The sequence below is a fragment of the Saccostrea echinata genome, unplaced genomic scaffold (genome assembly GCF_033153115.1).
Source record: "Saccostrea echinata isolate AGI-Se365-2 ecotype Australia unplaced genomic scaffold, CSIRO_AGI_Sech_v1 ptg000052l, whole genome shotgun sequence".
Classification (NCBI taxonomy): Eukaryota; Metazoa; Mollusca; class Bivalvia; order Ostreida; family Ostreidae; genus Saccostrea; species Saccostrea echinata.
The window spans coordinates 12974659-13000443 of NW_026889801.1; the positions used below are offsets into that span (position 1 = coordinate 12974659).

Here is a 25785-nt window from a genome sequence, read left to right on the forward strand (position 1 = left end):
GTTTTGTAAATATAGAGATAGAACTTTTTGATCACCCCTCGTATTTAATGCACATTTCCTAGAGAAAAATGATATCCAACTGCAGGCAATGATAAAAGTTGCAAGTACTTCATATACCTAAAAAGATCGTCCTGTGACACATGAATGTGAAGTTTACAGCTGGGAATCCAATATATGTTTCACTTTCAACTCCGTAAAAAGTACAACCCGATATGTACTAACAATAAATACATAGATGTAACTATAAAGCATATATACTATGAAATTAAAATGAATATATTTCATTATTATCAATTCTTAAATACTGTAGATTGGCAAATAATCACGAGGGTTTTTATTTCACTAAGTTCAGCAATTTACCATTTTTCCGCGAAATCAAACCCATCGTGAATGCTATTATTAGTTTTTAGAAACGTTTAAATGCTTATACAAAATTTTAATTAATTTCTTGCAGCGTGAAATTAAAACCTTTGCGATTGGTACTTTTTGAGAAATCGTGAAATTTTAACATCGTGAAATTAAAACGACTTACAGTAAACCATTTTGATACAAAGAGGTAATATTACATGCATATTAAATGATTATATCCAAAATTACCATATAATTGTTGATAGGGACTTTGAGAAATAATAATGCTTTAAATTTCAAAACATGTTCTAAAGTTAAGATTCATCTTAATTCAAAGTACAAAGTAGGTACTATGAAATATGAAGATAATGAACAGCATTCAATCTCGAATACTATAGTTAGATATTTTGAAATATAGTTTATTGCAATTTTGTTAGGGTGGTCCCTATCTTGTGGATAAAATTAGTGCTCTAGTAAGTTTCTAGCCAACAATAGAAAAACAGGTGGTCCATACGTTCCACAGGCTGATGCATCCTGCACAGTTTGGCGCCTGACTTAAAGACTTGGAACCATGATAAAAAAATATTACACACTGAAGATTTTTTCACTCGTTTTCAACATCCTTTTAGCTGCTTCACCAATCCAAAACATGCTAATGTCCTTTGAATAAAATTTGATTTGTTTTCATAAAAAATGTTATTAAAAATTGAAGTTTACAATTCCAAACCTTTATTGTCAGACTTCATCATGAATAATGATAAGCAACGTGAAACAAATAAGTATGACATGGTTTTTGAAAGTGTAGGGAAATTACAATGTACATTTCGGCCATTATAAAGCGCACGGGGGAGTTACAGGTATTGTTATTTCCAGAGGTTTATCATTTGTGATCAATTATTTATATTCCGAACGTATAATATATCATTACGTTATCGATGGCAGAAAACGGAAAATCGCGAATAATGATGGATTCCTTTCCGAAATGCAATCCAATTGCGATATTATTTTAAACCGTAAAAATGCTTTCTCAAAAATATATGCGTATAATGCGTAATGTATGTAGTGCTTTTAAAGAAATAACCTTTCTAAAGAGTACGTGAGGGTCCGTACGTTTTACATACATTTAATGTAAACGATATAATATCGGCTCATAAAGATACAACGGTTGTCATGTAAGCGTTTTTTTTTTTGTCTTATCTAGGATTTTTAATAAATTGAAGGTGTATAACACCATCCAATAGGTACATCGGTAGAAGGAAAAATGACACATTTACAATCCCAAAAATATTTTATTTCAATGAAATATAGTACAGTGTATTTATGAATGGGATTTAGAGAGTACAATGTATCAAAAAGCACTATGATGCATGAAAAACAATATAAAATAGCAAACAAATTATTAAAAAAAAACACTTATGAAACATTTAATTACAAATTCTCTTTTTGCAATACATAGTCATTTCATGTATTATTCCACCATATGTACTGTGAATGTCCTCATTTTAACTTTGGGAGTTTTCCTTATTCATCAACATGCATGGTCATTTCTCGAGGATATCCTTGGAATTTTCTAGTAACTCGTGTTAACATTTTCTTCAGCAGAGAAATCTAGAATTTCGATTTAGTATAAATAAACTTCATATTTTTGGGTTAACGCAGAGCGAGCCTGTGTTCATAATTACATGTGCAATAAAATACACTACTGGGGACTTGAATTTACTGATTTGTTTATGACATGCCTCCAAAGCGTTACAAACGTTCTTATTATTGACCTCAGCTCAGCGGTAAAACTATCATCGGATAGCTTAATTTCTGAACAATAACTGTGACTAGGGATTTTTAACTGATGCATTTTATTATCAATAAATTTTAAATTTTATGTAAGTTGAGATTGGTTTTTCTGGTATTTTTAGGTTGTTCTCACCTATAACAATGCATGGTTGGGACATTTTGTTTTCAAAGATAAGGGTTAAAAATACAATATATTTCATCACATTTCATGCGTAGGAAAAAAACTTTTTCTTATTCTCAAAAATACCCTTGCAAATGGATGAGAAAAAAAGGATTTGTCACTGATGCATTTTTTTTTTCAATAAATTGTTAATTTTATGTAAGATGAGATAATTATAAGTTTTGCTGGTATTTTAAGGTTATTTACACCTATAACAATGAATGACTTGGACATTTCGTTTTTATAGACAAGGGTTGAAACTACAAAATTTCATCACTCGTCTTGAGTCGTACGAAAACTGTTTCTTATTCTCAAAAATATCCTTGCAAATGGAGGAGAAAAAAGGAAATATATCAAGGGGTTAATGCTGTTATTACATAAAAGAAATAAATCAAATAATTCATGCAATTCCACAGAGCACAAAAATCCCGTATCAGTCAAATGTAAAGCATCGAGAATCGTGTAAAGGAGAGGATAACTAATCGTGAAAAGATAAACCATGATAATGATAAGAAGCATTACTGACATTGAATGGACGATTCTGATTCGATTTTGTCTTTCTGTTACGGATAGATTGTGTAAATGACAAACTTTTTTCACATGGAAATAAACTATTAAAATAAAAGGAGCTCCAGCTATATAGATAGCAAAAGCTAATTCACTCCAGTTTCTCATACGTTCGGAGAATATGTCTTCTAGCAATAATATCTGTTGCACGGTATATATTGCTGTCATTACCAAGGAAAACATCCAAATGATTTGAGAGTACTTTATAATTTTTCTGGAACTCATTCTTAGACTCTCTAGAGGCATTGCAATAAAAATATAACGAATATATGATATAAGTACGGTATGAAAGTTTGCAGCATGTAAAAATAGAAAAGTGAAAATGTCAAACACAGATTGCCGTGGAGGGATTTTGAAAAATGAGCTTACAGGATTTGGTAAAACCATGATATAGCGTGACGTCAAGGCAAAGACGTCAGTAAAAGCCAAACAGGCGATTGTTATATAAGTCGGGGTGTGTAGCTTTTCCGTCCTGATGATTACTGATAGGGTGATAATATTTCCAACAAAACCAATACAAAAGAGCATGGTTCCAAAGATAAAAACGTGTTCGTCCCAGCTATGAACATTCTGTGAAGATGTATTCATGCATGGAAACGAATCAGCAACTGTGGCATTGCTTTTAGAGCTGTTTTCCAAAATCTGGTCGACTGAGTTGCTTGTGAAAGTGATATTCCCGGGGCAAACTACGCTTGAGTTTTGCATTTTCACGTATCACCCTGCAAAATATATAATTTGTACAGATAAAAATCTGTATTAACTACTCATATTTTTACATGAAAAAACATCAAACAAGATATGTAAGAACAAAAGCAAAATTTAAACTGCTTACAAGGACTTACACGGTACACTGTAACACACCTCTCGTAAAAAATCCTATTAAACCAGAGAAATATGGGGCAGCTTCGACTCCAGGAAAACAAGTAGGCTCCAAATAGTGTAATATTCTAAGACTCAGCAGCTCTTTTTCACCTGTGTAAACAAAAATCAAAATAATCAAAATAAATTTATATCGTCATAATCATAAATAACTAGTTTTAAAGAAACAGTCGTAAACATTCCCTATTGTATTTGCCACATATAAAATAGTGCACATGCTTAATAGAACAGACTAACCCATCAAATGTATGTTTTATATCGGCATCAAACTATTTTGATAAGTAGTTTAAATGTCAAGTTGAAAAGTCACGAGATGGGAAACCATGACATTTTACAGAGGCCAATGAGCCAAGCAATACCTGACAAAAGTATCAAAGACATACATCCAACAGTTTTCAAGATGTAAGGTGTGACAAACAGCTAGACACACAGAAAGGCGGGCGCCGAATCAAGCGATTCCAAAGTTTCGATCTGCTCTGCAGGCGACATAAAAAGCACTTTAAGACTCACTGAGAGGATTGCGGATGTTTTGTTTGAGAAGATAAAACTCCCACAATTTAAGCTAAATGATATCAGGCCACTATTGGATTGATCTATTACATATGTTGTTTCAAATCCCATTAGAGAATTTTTTTACTCATATAGAGGCACCACTGCATATCAATGAAAGGCTTCAAATTTAGACCTTTACTCGGCCTCCAGAGTCATTCAGCAATCATGGCTCTTTAGCATGCCAACGCCTATAGTCTGGTCCGATTTATAGAAAAAAAATACTTCTAACAGCAAATAATTATTATTTGGTCCAGCATAGTTTTTTAACCTATTTTGAGTATGCTGAATCCGAAAAAAATATGCTGGCCTTCATGAAAATGGCGTTAGAAAGGTCAAAATGGCGGATATCCAATTTTTCTAATTTTCTCTTAATAGTTGTACAAATAGGAGAAAGAATGTGTGAATATCTCACTGAGTGTAATGCAACTATAAAATGATAAAAGAATGCTAATATTATTACTTTAATTCAGAAATTTTAGTCGTTTCTTCACTTAATTCGAATTTTCTCCGATTTATTTGTCTATTGTTTCTATATTCTGCTTTATTTATTCAGGATTTTACATTTGCAAAATATCCATACACTGCAGATTGGTTTTTTTCCTCTGCATCTCACTATTCTACATCTGAATGATGGTACAGCTGTAAGTTATAGTTTGAATTTCTGAAAAATCTCTGCAATGGCCCATTCATAAGTTTGCAGCAAACAACCAAGAACATCCAATCCATCTCATTGGACTTAATAATGTGAGGTTACCACTACATCTGCCTATCTTTATATCACGTACTGCCTGGCATTGTGCTCGCTTTACATGCATATAAAAATGGGAAGCGTATGTAATTCCTTAATTTTTTTTCGATGCACGTTAGTGGACACTGTGTATTTGTTCCGCAACGTAAAGACGATTTTTTGGGGTTTTTGATCAGTTAATTTTCCTTCTCCTCAACCTTCTATTGATATGTACTACAATGAGTGAATTGTATTAAATATATTTTTCTGAAGCTCTGAAAAAGGCAGATTTATCGCCGAAGCAATTTAAAAGGAATAATAGCAAGCTTTCGAAAAGTTCCACTCACAGTGTTCACGTGTCTATTTCTGGAAAGAATGAGCAATGACACCTCCATATATGATATGCTAGTATGAGAACAGCTAAAGGTGCAAGAGGGCACTCAAGAACAGTACTAGAGCACTGCTTGAAGAACTACAGACTGCTTCTTCACTTAGCGCAGAATGCATTAACCAATATCATTCTCGCATTTCACTCAATCTTCAACCATCCACTCACCCCTTCCCCCTCCCTCCCACATACATAGCGAGCAGTAACAATGTTTTTCATAATGGGTGGTGGGAGGAGACAGGTTAATATGTTTTTTTCCCAAGGAATAGCAAAGTTAATAGGAAGAGGAATTTCTCTTGGTGTCCCTTTGTTCTGAGTGTTACTGATTATATTGATTAGTCCATTTAATGATCAAACAAAAATAATACTAGAAAAGTTTCTTTTTTTTCTGGAAATAGTTAAAACAAACTCGACTTGTTTTGACCGTGTTCCAAAGCTCTGAACCCCTGTCCACCTAAAATCACTGCTGAATCCCTGTCATTATCAACTCGCACTTTCACTTCAACATCCCTCAGCACACCATTAAATATTAGTGAAGAAATTCTTGCCCGACTTCATTGAAACCTTTGCACTAGCTTTTGAAATTAGCACTTGTAAGAGCTTAGTATCCCCCCCCCCCCCCAACATCCTCTCTCAAGCATTAAATGCTGTATGCTGTATGTTCAGTCAGTCTTCGGAATTTTGGTCTTCTAAAAAGCTCAAGGAACAACACATTTATGTTCAAATGTTAAAAGACTATTTTGTTGTCCAAAACCTTATGCAAAATGGAAAAAAAAATCTCCGATAAGACATAATTATAGCTTTCTTTTTTGTGACCATATAGATTATATATATATATATATATATAAACTAAATTCTATGGTACAAGCATTTTAAAAAAGTAGAAAGAACTTACAGTGTATATAGATAGCTTAACAGCTTGAACATGTTGAATTAAAAACTTAATTCAACTATTAGGTTAATTTAAAAGATAGTCTTTACCATGTTTACTAGCATAAGTTTTATACATCAAAATTTGCAAAATAATTTGATAGAAAGCAATCCAAATATAGCTTGACAGAGGCCGGTAGCAACGTTTTTTTCATGTAGGGCAGAGGGACATCTGACGTTAAGAGCATAACGAAAACATACGCAAGTTTTGACTCCACTCAAGGATTAGAGCCCGTACTCCATTCCTTTTTTTCATTTTTACAACAACGCTTTGCTTTTGAACAGAAACGCCAAAAGCATTCATTTTTTGATGACTGAACTAATAAAAAAATCATAAATCTGCTTAATACAGGGGACTTGCAACTGACAAAACTATGGACTGCCAATTATTGCTGTTTAAACTAGTATCTCTGAACACTCTGAAATTCGAATTTCGATTTGCAATTCCAATAACCCCCACCCAATCCTGAGTCTCGGACTACAATTTCCAGAATTGTTGATACAACGGATGCTTTCCCATCCCAGCTAAAAATCTTAACTAGTAGTTATGACCATATCATACAAACAGCAAACCGCAACGTGCAGCTTAAAGCGAATGCAACAAATCTAAGAGATCAAGATAACGTAAATTCGTGTATACTAATAAGCATAGCAAAAATTTCAAAGAGAATTTTGCTTTAACATTCACTACCTTGATCCTTGAAATTTAAACTTAACGAAAAATAGGCCACATCATTCTAGTTCATTGGGATCATTATGCTAAAGTATGAATTCGCCTTAAACAAGACATTGGAAGTTAAGGACCGAAAACGTCTTTCTGGCAGAGAGACGATCAGCCAGAACCAATATGTCTCCAACAAAATGAAAGACATTTTTTAAGATTTTTTTTTGTATTAAGTAAGAAAGAAAAAGGTTTCTAGAAATCTATTTTGACAATGCATCTATGGGATGTAAGCTACCTTAAAATGATGAAATAAATAAAGTCATACTCACATTTACTTGTAGATTTTAAATCGTGGATACACATTAGCAGAACATCTTTACCAATGAATAAGCACAGGAATAATCGAGAATGAATTAAGTTTGATTTATTGTTCTGGTAAGGCATGAATACCTGAAATCTTTTTTTTATATTTCAACGAAGCTTCAAAACTTCAATTATAACTTAAACCTCCATTGCAAATAAAACAAAAAAGATAGAAATCATTTTTATCGAATTACACATGAAATTTTCAACAGGAGAAACAAAACTTTTTTCAACTGTATACTATTTCATATTTAATAATACACAAACATATTCTAAAGCTCTAAGCTGAAAATAAATCAATACTTGGGTATAATTCTAGGAAATTTGTCCTGAAAAGATTGACTGCTTTTTAACGTTTCATTCGACAATTGTTTACACATAGAGAGTTCACCAAATCACGGTGAAGTTTGATTCAAATTAAGACCTTCATTCGGCTCTCGATACCATTAAGCAGAGGGGGGCTCTTGACCATGATACGAGACCGTCTTTTTAAAGATCTCGTCTGAGAGACCCGTACTTTCACTTCTAATGCGGGGCACGGCGGAGGAATAGTCACTAGCTATGTTTACGCCGTAGATTTGACGAAGTGAACGAGAATCGAAACCGGGACTCCCTAACACGAAGCACGCACCCTTCCACTAGGCTACCCTGACCTTTGTCCTGGAAAGACAAACTTCCTATCATCAATATTCATGATATAAATTAAATTTGTACTATAATTGCCAGTAAATATAAGGAACACTTTCGTTGTTTGACTCTGTATTTGAATAATGGACTCAATGCACATCGTTCGGTGATCTGATTAAACACTTTAATATAAAAATATTATAATTGTCTTTCATTTCTCTTACATCGATACGCTATGATTTGATAAGATAAACAATATAATAAAAAAATTAATGTAGATTTGCACGTAAACATGTACTAGCGTATACGTTTTATCAATATGGAACACATAGTGGAAACCCATGTACATGAAGGTCTTAAAAAATTTTCTACAATATCCCTCATTTTTTCCTTTCTGTAAAATCATTTTCTTTGGTTATTTACCGAATAGTTCTTAATAAGCATTCAAAACAATTTAAACCGAGGCAAACTACTGACAAATAAGTTGATGTTACAATGATCTCAACAAGCTCGTTTAATTCAATTTTTTGGCAAATAAAACGCTCAAAGTGTTGATGCGTTTTGTAAATACAACCTGTTATTGGGTGGTGTTTTATCTGACATGATTCCTACCAATTGTTAGGTCATTGCTTTTATATTAAAGTTAACTACAGAGTACTCTGTCTACCTCATCAATACATAGGGCTCATGGCGGATGTGACCGGTCGACAGGGGATGCTTACTCCTCACTCGGCAGCTGAATCCATCTCTGGTGTTTCAGGGTTCTTTTTTTTAGCCCTGTTGATGATTTTTTTACTGGATTTATGAGATTGATCAATGATCTTTATCTTATCTTCACATTTTCTATTGATCAATGTTCGTTATATACATTTACATTACTAAAATCACAGATTGTTCTTTTCAAATTTGTTTAATACTCTTAAGCTTCGAGAGTTTGCTTACAACGCTGAATATATCAGTTAGAACCGTGATTTTTTTTTTTTTTTTTTATTTTTTTTTTGTATTAATTGTCTTCCTTGTAAGCTATATTCGCGTAGGCCTAGATAAATACATTTCAGTTTAACTAATAATGACGCAGATGGGAAATAGACATCAAAGTAGTGAAAACTGTAAATTATTTTTCATTTAATTGTCTAAAATTGACTTTTTTTTTACCGTTGCATGATACATGCCAATCACGATAAGGAACTAACAGATCAGGAGAAATACTTTATTGCAGATAAAAACAATTAAGTTGTAAACAGAAATCACTCAGTGTAAATCTGCATTTTACTTACTATTTTTCTAATTTACAAATAGTTTGAAAATAGCAAATATCATAAAAGATAATTAATCAATCAATGATATATGAAGGTGTGACTACCGATTAATACTAGAAACAGGCTCCTGCAATACATGCATGACACATCATTTCTTCTTTTGGGGGATTGATTGATTGATTGATTGTATGTTGTTTAACGTCCCTCTCGAGAATTTTTCACTCATATGGAGACGCCACCACTTGCCGGTGGAGAGCTGCAAATTTTGTCCTATACTCGGCACTTACGGCTATTGAGGAGTGAGGGATCTTTTTCGTGCCATCACCTACTGCGACACGGGACCTCGGTTTTTACGGTTTCATCCGAAGGATCGGTATCCACGTCCCACAGTGGGATTCGAACCCGCGACGTAAGGATCAACCCCTTACTTCGCGGCTCTAGAGCAGACGCTCTTTTGGGTGAAAGAAAAGAATATGTACAATTTTTAACTATTCAAGTGTAAAATGAATACCATTCGTCATGTCTCTATTTGTAATGCGAATGGTATGCAAGACATTCTTGATCCAACCCAAAAACAAAAGAAATTGAAAAAAAAAATTAAAAACAAACCTTAAAAGGGATTTCCAAAAGTAAAATATAGAATAAAAATAATACGTACATGTCATGTTAATACAGATTTATTTTGATTTATATGTTAAAACCTAACTACTTGGGTAAATCAATTTGTTAGAAAATGAACGGAGAATCAAATTCATGTCTATCCAGAGAAAATGTGCAATCCTTCTGTGAAGTCAAATATTATTTTACAATCAGGATAAAATATGTCCATCGTAGATTTTGGTGGATATTTTTTCGTAAGAGAACCTGTAATTCCAAAAAAATGTAAATAAAATATATTTGCAATAATAGCTGTTATGCTATGGAATGGGTTGTATTACAGAAAGAAGTTGTTGAAAATACAATATAAGGAACTTCTTTTTACATACATTTGGTACATGTAAAAGCTGTTCCAGCTCCTTCTTTCCTTCTTTGTCACTTTTGTTGCCAGTATGAAGATAGACTTATCTAGGAACCACATCTATTATATACAAAAACATTGAACTTGCATGCACATATATGTATTTATTAGGTCACCTGAGTCACTCAGGTGACCTATTGCTATCCGTTTTTGTCCGTCGTCGTGCGTCGTCCGTCGTGCGTTAACATTTAAACATTTTCAGCTTCTTCTCTGAAACCGCTCAACCAATTTCAACTAATTTTCGCATATAGCATCTATGGGTAAAGGGGGACAACAATTTTAAATTTCATGGTCCCTGCCCCCCTGGGGCCTGAGGGTTGGGGCTAAAACCACCAAAATTAATGCAATCTTTAAAAATCGTCCTCTTTACTCCTGGACATCAAGCAGTCAAACTGCTGGCATGATTGTAATAAGCATTGAGCCCTCTACCAAATTGTGAAATTCATGGCCCCAGGGTCAGGGGTTCTGGTGCTAGGGTGGGGCTACATATATATCATATAGTGAAAGTGCATTATTTCTTTGAAAATCTTCTTCTCTCCTCCTGGGTATTAGATAAACTAACTAAGTACATAGTTATGTAGAGCAAGACTGCCTCTTCCAAATTTGTGCATTTCATGGCCCCTGGGTCAGGGGTTCTGGTGTTAGGGCGGGGCTCTATTGATGATATAGTGAAAATGCATTAATTCTTTGAAAATCTTCTTCTCTGCTCCTGGGTATTAAATAACCTAACTAAGTACATAGTTATGATAAGCAAGAGTGTCTCTTCCAAAATTGTGAATTTCATGGCCCCTGGGTCAGGGGTTCTAGTGTTAGGGCGGGGCTCTATTGATTATATAGTGAAAATGCATTAAATCTTTGACAATTTTCTCCTCTGCTCCTGGGTATGAAATAAAGAAAGTAAGTACATAGTTATAATGAGCTTGGCTGCCTCTTCCTAAATTTTGAATTTTATGGCCCCTGGGTCAGGGGTTCTAGTGTTAGGGCGGGGCTCTATTGATTATATAGTGAAAATGCATTATATCTTTCAAAATCTACTTCTCTGCTCTAAGGTATGAAATAAAGTAACTTAGTACATACAGTGGCTGCAACGTTATTGTTGACAAACCAATCGTGTAGAATCGTTCGTGTAACGTGCGTGATCGTTCGTGTAACGTGAGAGATCGTGCGTGTATCAGGCTCAATCGTTTGCGGTTTGAAACGTGCGTGATCGTGCGTGAAGAAACGTGTAAATTTCGTTTTGTAAGTTTTTATCGGAATGTTATTTGTTATACAAGCATTTCGCTTGTCTTTTTTTTATTTTTTTTTTTTCAATCCAAATAAAATAAATGAAGCGCGATTTATATAATTGAAAGCAGAACGAACTAATTATCGCTTGGAAATAAGCAATATAGTAAGTCGTACAATATTATGTTCTCGTCAAACAGCGTGATTTTTTATGATTAACCGTACTTAGATGTTTAAGAATTTTTTCTGATGTTAATTATGTTTACTGCTAATTATGGTCAAGATATTTTTTTTTAAATCAATAGATCAAAGATAGATATTTTTACAAATAAATAAATAAACAATTCTCAATGCTTACATAAATATTTAGTCACCGAATGTACATGTACAAGACATGATTGTCGGGGTTTCGTTTATCAGTGTTTATCTCTGGAGCTTACTTTTATTTTTTTATTTTTTTTTTTTTTTTTATAATTTCTGCAAATAAATGATTTGTAAAATAAATGTTGATTTTAGAGATTCACAACTGAAAACATTTAATTCATTTTTATGCCATTTTTTTTAAATTCATCCCTTTCTGCATATTATGAAATCCAATTCAATCAAAAGTCACGGTCCATCTACGTGTACATCTTCTGATAGAACAAAACAAATCAGTTTTCTTAAGTCGGAGAAATATGAAAATAATTATTTGTAATCTAAAATAATTAATAAGCCTTATATGTATTTAGTTCCAGAAATATCCATCTCTATTTTTTTTTTTTCATTTTTCAAACTCGATGAAATAATAGCAATAATTATTTGTAATCTAAAATAAGTATTAAGCCTTATTTCGTTTTGAAAATATCAATTCTTAAAGAATTTGAACTATTTTACGTGAAGAATCGTGCGTTTGCGTTAGCAATCGTGTAAGATCGTGTAACGTGTAGAATCGTGTGCGTGAAGGATCGTTCGTGTAACAGATTTTATCGTGCGTTAATCGTGCGGAATCGTTCGTGTAACGTGATCGTTCGTGTAAGTTGTCAACAATAACGTTGCAGCCACTGTAGTTATAATGAGCATGGCTGCCTCTTCCAAAATTGTGAATTTCATGGACCCTGGGTCAGGGGTTCTAGTGTTAGGGTGGGGCTCTATTGATTATATAGTGAAAATGCATTAATTCTTTGAAAATCTTCTCCTCTGCTCCTGGGTATAAAATAAAGTAACTTAGTACATAGTTATAATGAGCATGGCTGCTTCTTCCAGAATTGTGAATTTCATGGCCACTGGGTCAGGGGTTCTAGTGTTAGGGCGGGGCTCTATTGATTATATAGTGAAAATGCATTATATCTTTGAAAATCTTCTTCTCTGCTCCTGGGTATTAAATAACCTAACTAAGTACATAGTTATGATAAGCAAGAGTGTCTCTTCCAAAATTGTGAATTTCATGGCCCCTGGGTCAGGGGTTCTAGTGTTAGGGCGGGGCTCTATTGATTATATAGTGAAAATGCATTAAATCTTTGACAATTTTCTCCTCTGCTCCTGGGTATGAAATAAAGAAAGTAAGTACATAGTTATAATGAGCTTGGCTGCCTCTTCCTAAATTTTGAATTTTATGGCCCCTGGGTCAGGGGTTCTAGTGTTAGGGCGGGGCTCTATTGATTATATAGTGAAAATGCATTATATCTTTCAAAATCTACTTCTCTGCTCTAAGGTATGAAATAAAGTAACTTAGTACATAGTTATAATGAGCATGGCTGCCTCTTCCAAAATTGTGAATTTCATGGACCCTGGGTCAGGGGTTCTAGTGTTAGGGTGGGGCTCTATTGATTATATAGTGAAAATGCATTAATTCTTTGAAAATCTTCTCCTCTGCTCCTGGGTATAAAATAAAGTAACTTAGTACATAGTTATAATGAGCATGGCTGCTTCTTCCAAAATTGTGAATTTCATGGCCACTGGGTCAGGGGTTCTAGTGTTAGGGCGGGGCTCTATTGATTATATAGTGAAAATGCATTATATCTTTGAAAATCTTCTCCTCTGCTCCTGGGTATGAAATAAAGTAACTTAGTACATAGTTTTAATGAGTATGGCTGTCTTTTCCAAAATTGTGAATTTCATGGTCCCTGGGTCAGGGGTGTTAGTGTTAGGGCGGGGCACTATTGATTATACAGTGAAAATGCATTATATCTTTCAAAATCTACTTCTCTGCTCCTGGGTATGAAATAAAGTAACTTAGTATATTGTTATGATGAGCATGGCTGCCTCGTCCAAAACTGTGATATTCATGGCCCATGGGTCAGGGGTTCTGGTGAAGGGGGGGGGGGGGTACTCTATTGATTATATAGTGAAAATTCAAAATTTCTTTCAAAATATTTTTTCTACTCCTGGTTAATATAATGAAAATGTGTGAATTCTTTGAAAACTAATTGCATAGTTATGATGATGAGGGCACCTCTTCGAAATTTGTAAATTTTCAACATCTGGACCATTTAGTCAAGTGTTCTGGTCCTGGCCAGGGCTCTATTAATTTGTATTCTATTGAGTGAAGTTATTCCCCTTTGCCATTCACTTTTGATAATTAATCACTGTAGATAATGTATTTGAAAGGTTAATAGAATAAGAGAATTATGCAAGAACATTTATTGTATAATATAAAAAGTGCTTTCATAGTTTTAATAATCTGGTAGACTTGGAAATAATAGATAAATAAAAATGAAACAAAAATAACCTATCTTCTTAAATGTTCTTCAAAGGCAAAGTGAGGCCAATGTGAGGGGTAATAATGTAGACATTTTGTTGAAAGTCTGCATGGTAATAGTGAGAAATGGGGGGCAGATAGAAAGATACTAGACCAATTATTTTGTTGATCTTAATCATACTAATTTTTTTGCTATTTGGTAACAATTAAAGCTTCATTTATCAGTTAATGGATCCTCTAAATTGTTGTACTCAGGTGACCGTTAAGGCCCTGGGGCCTCTTGTATTAAAATTATATTTCATGAGATCATATTATTTCATTTCATGCTTACTCTGCTCAAAGAACATGCAATTGCATAGCATCGACATTTGTTTTATCTCAGGTTGTAACCTATGTCATTCAACTTAAGAGTTCAAACCTTTGACACAGCAGCAGGGAGACTTCAAGGCATAGTTAAGCAGATATTCATTAAATGAAAATGAAATATGGAGATAATGAACAGTATTCAAGCTCAGAAGTCCATTCAAATAAAACAAATCAGGAGCAGAGCAAACACCTGCACGGACCTCTAAAACATGGATCTTCTGGATCAGATGCCATATAGGAGTAAGCATCTTCTGGCGACCGGATACACCTGCCGTGTAATCCTTGTCATGATCTGGCTATAACGGAAAGATACGTAGACAATTCAGTGTGTAAATAATGGACTAACAATTAGTATGAAAAGGTTCAGTCAGCATTTGACTTAATGGTAGATTGTATTTGCTGACAAGGTCATTGAATCGACCATAGAACTTGCAAAATGATGACTTTTGACGAGACTGTTGATAATTTGGTTATCTCAATTTGTTGGTGAATATCTTGCCCCGTTTTAGAAATTGTTCGTAAGTAGAGCATGCTCTTGCGTATTGAATCAACTGAGAGACATATACCCCACAGCAATTGATAAGGGTACATTGCTACATGTACATTAATAAGGGTAGTTGATGATTAAAATTTTAAGTTATCATGTTTGTCATAAAATCTGGTTGTTAGGTTACTGTAAGAATATAGCTATACATGTATTTATTGTTGATACTCATACTAGTAGGTAGTTGAACATAATTTACGCTTTTGACATCACCCCCTAAAGTTTGATTTGTGCTTTTTGTTCTATGATGCGTATTTTGATCGTTTTGTCGTTAAACGTATAAATGATGTGTGAAATAATTTGTCAACTAAGTAAAGCCTAGTTTTATACAGCATAATTACCTGAATTCCATTGTTTATACTGATTTCATGTTTCTATGAAAATATCTGTTTTGTCCAGCCTATTAAAATAAACACATCCATGATTTCAGTAAATTCTAAGCTCATTATTATTAAGAGAGCTCGTTACCTAAGGTAACAGCTAACATGTTTATTAGCTTTGGGTCTCTCTCTCTCTCTCTCTAGCTAGCTATCTAGTTCTGTCTAGCTGTCCGTATCGCTGTCTGTCTGTTGACAAGGCATATGTGTTTTGTTACGATTTGGGAGTTGTGAATTCCTCATTTATTAAATATTAAACATTTTTCTTTTGGAGCAATTTGTTACTGTATTTGTATTGAAAATGGAAATTGTCTTTTCGTGATCAATACGTGCAATTTTATTGGCAGCTCGAAGAGATATTTTATACCTGTGAAAGATGGATTCTTCTCTTATTAATATTGCATAACAAAATCCATATTCAAAACTTTTACAGAATTGCTTTTAACAGAAAAGATCGATTGGTGCATTTCAAAAGCATGTAAATTTCATCTGTTTCAAAGAATTAGATCAAATTACAGGAATGGTCAGATTATCATGTATAATCCGTCTCATTTTGACCATGTCTTTCAATATTGATCTGAAAATAGCCAGTTGTGGTCTACAATCCTGCGTTGACTGTTTCATTGGAAAGAAACTTTCGATAACCCAAATCAAAATCCTGCCTGACATTGGCCTGGAAACCTGTTTTAATAAGTGCCAGGCTCATGCTGATTGTCTTTCTGCAAATTATAATCGCTATGAGTTTGTTTGTCAGCTAATAAGTCGAAAAAAGAGCTATAATGAAAAACTCATAGATGATTTGGATTTTATTCACGTGGAGTTGCCAAATATTGTAAGTACAAATATAAGCTGAAACTATTAGGTTACACAGATGCATAGTTAACCATCGCCAACCCTTTAAAACTCGGAAATAATAATCAAGTCTTGGTTTATTAAGGAAAATTTTGAATACCTAAAAGTATTCAATAGTTTTTTTTGTTTTCATTTACTTCAAGGAAAATGTAAAAAAAAAATTCTGATTTTTTTAATGATTTCATATTCTCAAACAATGGATGAAATTCAACTACCATATCTATCGGCAGTTTGGTTATAAAATGAAGTGTCTGCAGATAAATCAAATTCATATGTTGATATTGAATTTTTTTTAAATTAAACTATCTTGCATATTATTATAAACGTAAAGTATTCGAACTGCTACATGATTGTATCTTTTTTAAAAGTTAGAGCTCAAAGAAGTACATTTTGGAAAAGTTAGCAAGTTATTTAAATCAAAGTCTGCAAATATTTGAAAGATGCTAATTTCCTTATCTAAGAAATTTAATAACTCAGATGTGAAGGTAATTGGAGATTCTAATATTGGCCAATAGAATGCGTCTAGACATACATGTATCATGCAAAATTCATGGAATAACTAAATACATAAATTTTAGTTTACATTAGATTTCTTTATTGTAATCAATAAGTGTCCTTGAATGTTAAAGTCTGCATGAGAATTTTGTTTCATGTCTTTGGAGCGGCAGAGATTGACCAACCAAATTCTAACAATTAAAAATCCGGCCAGGCGGCGCGTCACTCCGCCTCTTCTCCCACCTACAGCCTTGAAGGACGGATGTTTTTCTTAAACTGGTGATTTACCTTCTTCATCCCCGCCTCCGCCAATTTTTTTTTTTTTCTTTTTTGGTTAAGAAAAGAAATAATGAAAACTGTTCCAGACCTTTCTTCCGTTTGTTTTTTTAACAACACTTTTCTTTAAAAGGGATAATGCTAAGTACATGAATTTTTATATACAAATGCTTACCTGGTTGAAAGCAGAAAAGTTTTATTTATTTCAAATGTTTGTATGGCAAGAAAATTGCATCAAATGTTCCAAACAACATATTGATAAAACGCTGGAACTAACTGATGTCTTAGATGTCCTACAATGTTGATTGTGCAGACATTTGAAAAAGAAATTAGAGTAAGCATGGTATGGTCATTTTTGTCGCTCTTATGACATACATGTATTGCTTTCAGTTCTCGTCCGTAAATCTTTCACATTTTATTAATCTATAAAGCAGAAATATCAATCACATTATCCACATGGCATTTCTGCCAAAACCTAGCGGTCTAATTAAGGTCTTTTGTTCCAGACGGAAGACCTTATAGTGATTGTACTGTTTATTATTATTATTAGGGTCTTCCGAACTTCCGTCGGAAGATCCTTCTGTTATTCTACTGTTTCTTATTAGGGTCTTCCGAGCTTCCTTCGGAAGACCCTACTATTATTCTACTGTTTCTTATTATTATTTTATTTTTTTTTTCCCGCCGATTTTCAGCAGGCGATTTCTCGGAGACCTTTTGTCCGATTGCTATGAAACTTTCAGGGTAGATACAATGTATTATTGCCTAAAAACGGTTTTTTCAAATTTTTGATATGTACCTCCGTTCATGAGTTATTGCCCCTTAATCGATATTTGGAGGGTCTCTTGTCCAGTAGAATTCTCAATAACGACACATGATATTTGCATGAAAACTGGAGAACTTGTAACTAATACATTGCAGATGCGCAGAACATTAAAATTGTAGGCTAATTTTTTTAAGTTTGGAAGCTATGTGACGGCAAGTTTTAGGAATTATTTTTCCATGAAATTTTGCTGCTTTTTGTTTAATAACTTTTAAACTGATAAAAATTTGGTAAGACATATAGAATGAAAGTTGTGTGTAATTACGAGAGCTTTCAGATAACATCAAGAAAAAGGGGCTGGTTCCTATATTCAGGGGACAGCAGGCCATAAAAGTATTTTTTTGATAGCTAAAAATATTAAAACATTATGAAAAAGTTTGAATGACATAATTTCTAACATATTAAATCTTGTCATGTGGTATAAAGAGAAACAAGCTCCGTGCTATATTTTATTCTATTTTATATAATAATTATTCGAGAATCGTACAGGAACAAGTTGTCTACAAACCAGCCACGCCTTTTAGGGCATCGTAACACGTGCTTGTACGGTTTTAGATAGTTGTTGTGTTTTAAATAAATTGTTTTGATTCGATTTCTCTGTTTTCTGTTATCTAAATCGTTTATAAATGCAAGTTATTTACACAAGTAAAGGTAAATCAACATTTACAAATGCATCCGTATAGAAAGAGTCCTAATCGGGGCCTCTTGTTTGTAACCTGGATGTAAACAATCACGAGCGGCATTGTGGGAAGAAGACACTAAAGACCCGATATACGGAAAACGTGATTTGATCTGATGCTTTGTTGGCAAATATTTAAAAAAAAGTGTAGTTTAGTATAGCATAATGCTTCATAATCAATAATTTTTAAAAAATAAATCATGTATAACACTCAATCTGATTATTTTATTTTTTGAAAAATCATCAGGTCGAATATCAGGTTCTTTAGTATATCAAGTCTTTAGTACGTCCCCGGAAGTAGCCATGCAAGTCGGAATTACAGAAAATATGATTATATGTGAAGTTGACAGTTGTACATTTTCTTAACGTACGAGCCGTATGTAGAAATGCACGTTTAATCCACATCTACGAAGCACATAAAATCCTTGGTTGCGTACAGGGAGCATTAGTTTTAAAGGGATATATATATTCTTGTGCAAATTGTTTACGAGGAAATTCTGACGATCACATTAACAGCGATGAACAGTCTTGTGTCGGATTTTCTGTGATAAATGTAGCGAGTGATGAAAGAGTTCACGGTGACATTTTAATATATGATTGGCGTGGACCATGGAAATGAAGGTTAGAATTTTTCTTATCTAAAATTTAACAGCTGCTTACAGCACTGATGTTTACATGTATATGCCAGCAAATGTATAAATGTACGCACAAACACTGAAGTATGTTATCTATTTTATGGTTCAGTCTCTGTCTGTTAGCCCTGACATGACATTGTCAAATCCCCATTGCTTTTCCTTATATATAAGTGCATGAGAGCATGTAATTTCACCAATTCATTTTGAATACTGAATTTCATTTCATTTGAATAAAAACTTTATCATATTTTTCTTAAAACTAGACAACAACTTAATAAAATAAAATTTGTAAAGTAATAAACTGGGAGAAGGTATTTTTACCTGAATTAAGGGGGTTGGATGGTCTTTAGCGATTTGAAAAAAAATGTCGATAAAAAATCTCCAGCTTTGAGACCCAAACTCCAGCTGAAAAATTTCAAATCTCCAGTTGTGGTTTTTCAGTTCTGTCACATGTATGGAAGCCACTACAAAATACATGTATGTCAAACAAAAAAAGAAAGTAAAAGATATAACAAAACATTTATTGACCATGTTCTCGGGGTAAAATGCAATTTGCTTACCCCTTGAACCAAACTGTTTCCCTTCGGCCTAATGGCCTCAGGCAAACAGTTTGGTTCTTGGGTCCGACAAAACACATGTTGCCCTCGAACCCAGTTAGTAAATGTGTATTATTATTGGAAAATCTCAAAAATGTCACTCAGTTAAATTGCAAAAGAAATTTGGAAATATATTTATACATAAAAGTTTGAATTATTTCTGTGATAAGACTGCAGGATTGATTTGTGTTTTGTTTATTGCCCCTTCAAATTTTTTTTAGTCATATTATTATGCCACCACTTGCTGGTGGAGGCCTGCAAATATAGACCTGTACTTGACACTTACGGCCTTTGGGAAGTGAGGGATCTTTTTCGTGCCAGCACCTTCTGTGACACAGAACCTCGGTTCATACGGTTTCATCCGAGGAACCTATCTCCACATCCAGCTGTGGGATTCGAACCTGCGACGTAAGGATCAGCTTCTTACTGACACTTTGATTGATTGTGTGTTGTTTTACATCTTACTTGAGAATTTTTCTCTCGTATAGAGACATTACCACATACTTGTGAAGGGCTTCAAACATAAACCTTAATACTTGGCACTAAGGCCCATTGAGCAGTGAGGGTTCTTTATTGTCCCAACATCTACTGTGAGGTTTTTAAGGTCTCATCTGAAAAACCTTTGACTTTCATTCTAATGCTGGGCGCTTGGTGAAGGAACCTTCATTACCTGTATGTTTATGTCTTAGGTTTGACACAGCAAATGAGAATCAAGCCCAGGCCTCCTGATTACAAAATGAATGCCCTACAACTAGGCTACCATTACAGATAATGAACTAGATTAATTACCGTGTAAAACATTGTTTAGTAAAAAATTAGTTCTTGAAATTAGAAAATAGAATTTTTTATGATTGGGGTATGTAAACTTAGAGTGGTATTTGGGTTATACAGTAAAACACGCTTACTGCGAACAGACTTAAATAAGGAATTGAAACATATAGTGAAGTGATTTTCATTCCCTGTGGTTTTAAAACATACTGAAAACTAAACTGAAAAATGAATACATTTATAATGAATCAAAATTATTTGTCCCTGGCACTTATAAGCATGTTTTACTGTAATGACAAAATAATGGGGATTTGTTTTCACAGTGGCTGTATATTGTGAATAATTTAATAAGTCGATAGCAACTTTTCAGTTTTAAACTAATCTTATTCAAGCAGATGCTTGTCTGTCTCCGTAAACTCCAATGAGCAGGAGTTTATGGAGACAGTTGAGCATTTGCTTGAATGAGACTAGTTTTACACATGCTATCTACATGATCTAAGTGGTAATTTTTTTTTTAAAAAATATGTATACTGGTATATTATTTAAAAAGTACATATTATACAAAAAATACCGACTAACCGGTTATGAAAATCATAACCCGTCATCCCATACTAAACCGGTTACTATATTTCTGACTGATTAGATGGTTACCCAGTTGATCATTGCCATCCCTAATAAATTTTTTACATGTATAAGTTATGTGCATTTCCTTTGTGAAATCATGAAAAAAAAACTAACTAATCCCTATTTATATTATATTTTGTAATTACATCCTCAAAATTGACTGCATGTAAACATCTATTTAATAGAGTACTTTTTACAAATAATACACGGAAAATGTGACAGTATCTTTGAACTCTGTTTGATGGTTTCATTAGGGGTGTCAATGAATTAATATTCGAGTCCTCGACTATCATTCAATCATATTGACTATTGACTAAAATTTGTTAAGTCGGTTGTTCGTTTAAAATTTGCTACTCTTAAATTCAATGTAAAAAAAAAATTGGATCTGCTCAGTTCATTTATTAACGTATAAGTGTTCAAACTCAGGGAAAGGCTTAACCAGTCTTTGTTAATTGTTCAAAGGAATTTTGTTGTTCGACAAACATGCATTGGCATACTTTAAAAGATGTCAGATCCAAATTGTAAAGTTTCAACCTGCAATTTCGTAAGATCTCAGATCTCATATAATGCAACTACCAATTAATGAAGAATAATAAAACTTTATAAATACATGTAAATTGGGGAATGGTTATGAGCATAATTCAAAGGTGTTTCTTTCTGATATTAATATCAATCATTTTTAAATTGTATTGATTGAATGCAAAAATCTCATAATTAAAATTTTTGTTTTTATAAGAGTTACACTTTAATTGTTCAACAATCACGGGTCACTGACAAGACACATTCAAATGGCTTCAGGTAAGAAATCAAAAACGGGTACATGTACTAGCAGCAGGAAAAGAAAGGATAAATACGAGCATTTGATGTTCTGTATATAGATAAAATGTCCAGTCAGTGATTTTTTTAGAGCCGACTTGGGGCCGAAATTCGGCCCCAGTCCCAATTGAAAATATGCCTGTATTTTCCCAAAATGTAATGGAAGTTTTCCCAAAGAAAAACTTACAAAATATGTGATCAAATTTAGTTTGTTTATTGCATGTTTTTCAAGCAGGTTTTGTTGTTCAGGTGGCAGGGGATAGTTTCGTACTAAAGACCCGGTCAAATTTCTTAAAGAATTGAGATATCCCTTGTTTGATGTGATATTTTATGTAGAAAAATGATTAGAATAATTATGGGACACATTTGCAGTGTAGTAGAGTGCTTGCTGAAATAAATGATGTGCAACTTGTAGTTGTCACTATGACGCTTATATACAGAGTTGTAAATGCGAACCTAAGACACATGGTCAGTTGCAGAGGAAATTCACTGAAAAGCTGTAGGCCATAGAAGAAGGTGTGTATCTCAGAGGGAAGATGAATGGCCCCATATCAATTGGTGAATTTTCATTAGGGCATGCATTGATTTACAGACTACTGGGTGTTTTATCCTGCTCGCTCGGGCCTGGGGGTGGGTTGTATGGGTACGACTGAGGCCCAAATCTTGGAAAAACAAGCCAAAATTTGGGGAGACCCCAGGTGTATTTTTGGTACATGTGCACTCTACTAGGCAAATTACATGTAATTTGTTGACATAATTTGTGAGCCATGGGCATATGAAGTGTAATTAATTAGCCCCTGGAAAACTGTCCCCATGTACATGTTTTTATGGTTCGCATGTATGTGTGTACCCCCTCGGCACATGTTTGGCATTTAAAAAAAACTATCCTCTGCCACCTTCAAGAAAACACCAATTTTCAGAAATATGTTATCTAGTCTAATTCTTACGATGGCCGATATCAGCCTGTTTGAAATAAAATTACACGGCCTATAATTTTGTCTTTTGTACATGTACATTTCTTGAAATTTGTACATGTACAAAAATATAAAAAGTTACAATTTTGCTTAAAGACAAAATGTACATGTACAATTCTTTAAAATTGCACATGTACAGACAAAAAAATCTATAGCAGTATATAAAAGAACTTCTTGAGTTCAGATCACACCTTCAAACAGAGAATAGGAGGTAACTGAGACTGACCCAATTATTAATGAATCCTTGGCTTTAAACAGAGTCATAACGCTACATAAAACCAAGAAAACAAAGGAAATACCGAATGTTCCAATAACAAAGTATGACCCAAGAATCAAAGGTCTGAAATCCAAATTATCAAAATACTGGTCATTGGTTTTAAAAGATGAAACACGCAAATAAATCTTTCAAACAAAATTAATGATTGCATATGCTATACATAAAAGTATTGGTAATTTGCTGACAAAAGCTATTTTGCCATATAGAAATTACGGTTTGATCCCTGATGAAGGCGGAACCGTGATATATATTTTTAATACACCATTACGATATCAAACCGCCGAAACACATTGTTGTCACATAACAATTAATACAGTCAATATAAAAAAGGAAATAAAATAATCGCAGCACTGTGTCGGGTCCTCTAAATTTTGAATGGCGTGGCTGATGGATGTTGCCTAAATGCACCTGCTACAGATTTTTTTGTCTGTACATGTACAAATTTAAAGAAATGTATATGTACATTTTGTCTTTTTGCGAAATTGTAACTTTATATTTTTGTACATGTAAGAAATGTACATGTACAAAAGACAAAATTATAGGCCGTGTATTTTATTTTAGACAGTCTGATATCGGCCATCGTAAATTCTTCTCTAAATAAGTTTATTGATGTATGCCATTTTCAAAACTCACCATATTTCTTTTATTTGACTCTTATTCATTTAGGTAGAGAGACCTAAACACAAGGGGGGTAAACCTTTCCCAGTACACATTTTCTCAGAGTTTGAAGCATCAGCATAACAAATCTTAACAGAGTAAGGCAATTTTTGTCTGAGAAAAATTTATTTGTTTGAAAATAATAGTTTGGGCACTGTCACATATATTTTATCAAATTTTGATGCAATCACTTAGTATTAATTAAAATTAAAGGGGCTCAGTTATTGCCATATGACTGAAATTACAAATTATAAACTTGCTCTTTTTTACATGTATTTTCACTAAATATCATTATTTTGAGAAAAGAATGAGTCAGTATGCAAAAAATATCAGTTCACAGAACCACATTTATTCAAAGAATTGCTGTGCTTTAATTTTTTTTCAAATTAGACCCATCTTACTATTGATAATTACATAAAAAATAATACCCCCCTCCCCTTCATTTTCCCCCTCATTTGTCTTCTATAATGTGATAGAACTTAAACTTTTCATTATTTTCATATAGATTATATATTTTTCTTTAAATTATAACAAAACAGATGGTCTTTTTGCATATTTAATGAACAAAATATCAGAAATATGTACATTTTCATGTAATTATTGGATTCTACTTAACACCTGAAATTTACTCACAAATGCCAAGTAAGGACAGGATGATCACTTTAATTATTCAGGGGAATCAAATGCATGTATTTGATCACTCAGGTACATTGAAATTGAATGGAAATATACTCAGAAAAAGGACAGTCAGTAAAATCAGATTTCCACAGTATATTTTCTATAGAATCAGGTAATGGTTGGAGGGGCAGGGTAGATAACTGCAATTTTCAGGACACTTCTTCTTGAACCTTTGATGCAAGAGGGGTTTTTGTATATTACAATAAATATCCTGAAAAATAGATTAGGTTTTCTTTTTGGAAACAAGCTATAGATGTATAAATTCAAGCAATTAAGAGGTAAAATGGGATTTCTCAAAACATCAAAAATAGGAGAGTATGTGTTTCATGTGAGTACATTTCATGAAGGCATGCAATTCTTATTGAATTTTTTATATGTAGCTGCATTTGAAATTGATCAAAGTTACCATTAAACACTGTTTGGATAAGAAATAGATTCTTTTGGATTGTAGGAGTTGGTCATTTTTGAAGTAACACAAAGAATATGGGGTTAAGGTGGTTGACCGACAATTGATGGGGTCACTTATTTGCCTCTAACATTTTTATTTTTCATTGAAATAAGACATATTTAGTATATTTTTACTCAGAATTGATTGCACTTTCTAAATATGGAAAGTTATTTTAATTAAAAAGCAAACTTTGAAAGTTAAAGGTGGCAGGGGATAGTTTTGTACTAAAGACCCGGTCAAATTTCTTAAAAAAATGAGATATCCCCTGTTTGATGTGATATTTTATGTAGAAAAATGATTAGAATAATTATGGGACACATTTGCAGTGTAGCAAAGTGCTTGCTGAAAAAAATGATGTGCAACTTGTAGGTGTCACTATGAGGCTTATCATATACAGAGTTGTAAATGCGAACCTAAGACACGTGGTCAGTTGCAGAGGAAATTCAGCTGAAAAGCAGTAGGCCTTAGAAGAAGGTGTGTATCTCAGAGGGAAGATGAATGGCCCCATATCAATTGGTGAATTTTCATTAGGGCATGCATTGATTTACAGACTACTGGGTGTTTTATCCTGCTCGCTCGGGCCTGAGGGTGGGTTGTATGGGTGCGACTGAGGCCCAAATCTTGGAAAAACAAGCCAAAATTTGGGGAGACCCCAGGTGCATTTTTGGTACATGTGCACTCTACTAGGCAAATTACATGTAATTTGTTGACATAATTTGTGAGCCA

General features: G+C 33.5%; 1 protein-coding gene across 1 annotated transcript in view; it reads left to right on the plus strand.

Annotated features, from left to right (window-relative positions):
* The first annotated feature begins 15980 nt into the window (after positions 1-15980).
* Positions 15981-25785, plus strand: part of LOC133204123 (hemicentin-1-like) — a 34319-nt gene continuing 24514 nt past the window's right edge. The window contains exon 1 of the mRNA XM_061339892.1: positions 15981-16296. Coding sequence (XP_061195876.1) covers positions 15985-16296 — 312 coding nt within the window. The 5' untranslated portion in view covers positions 15981-15984. The remainder of the gene's footprint in view (positions 16297-25785) is intronic.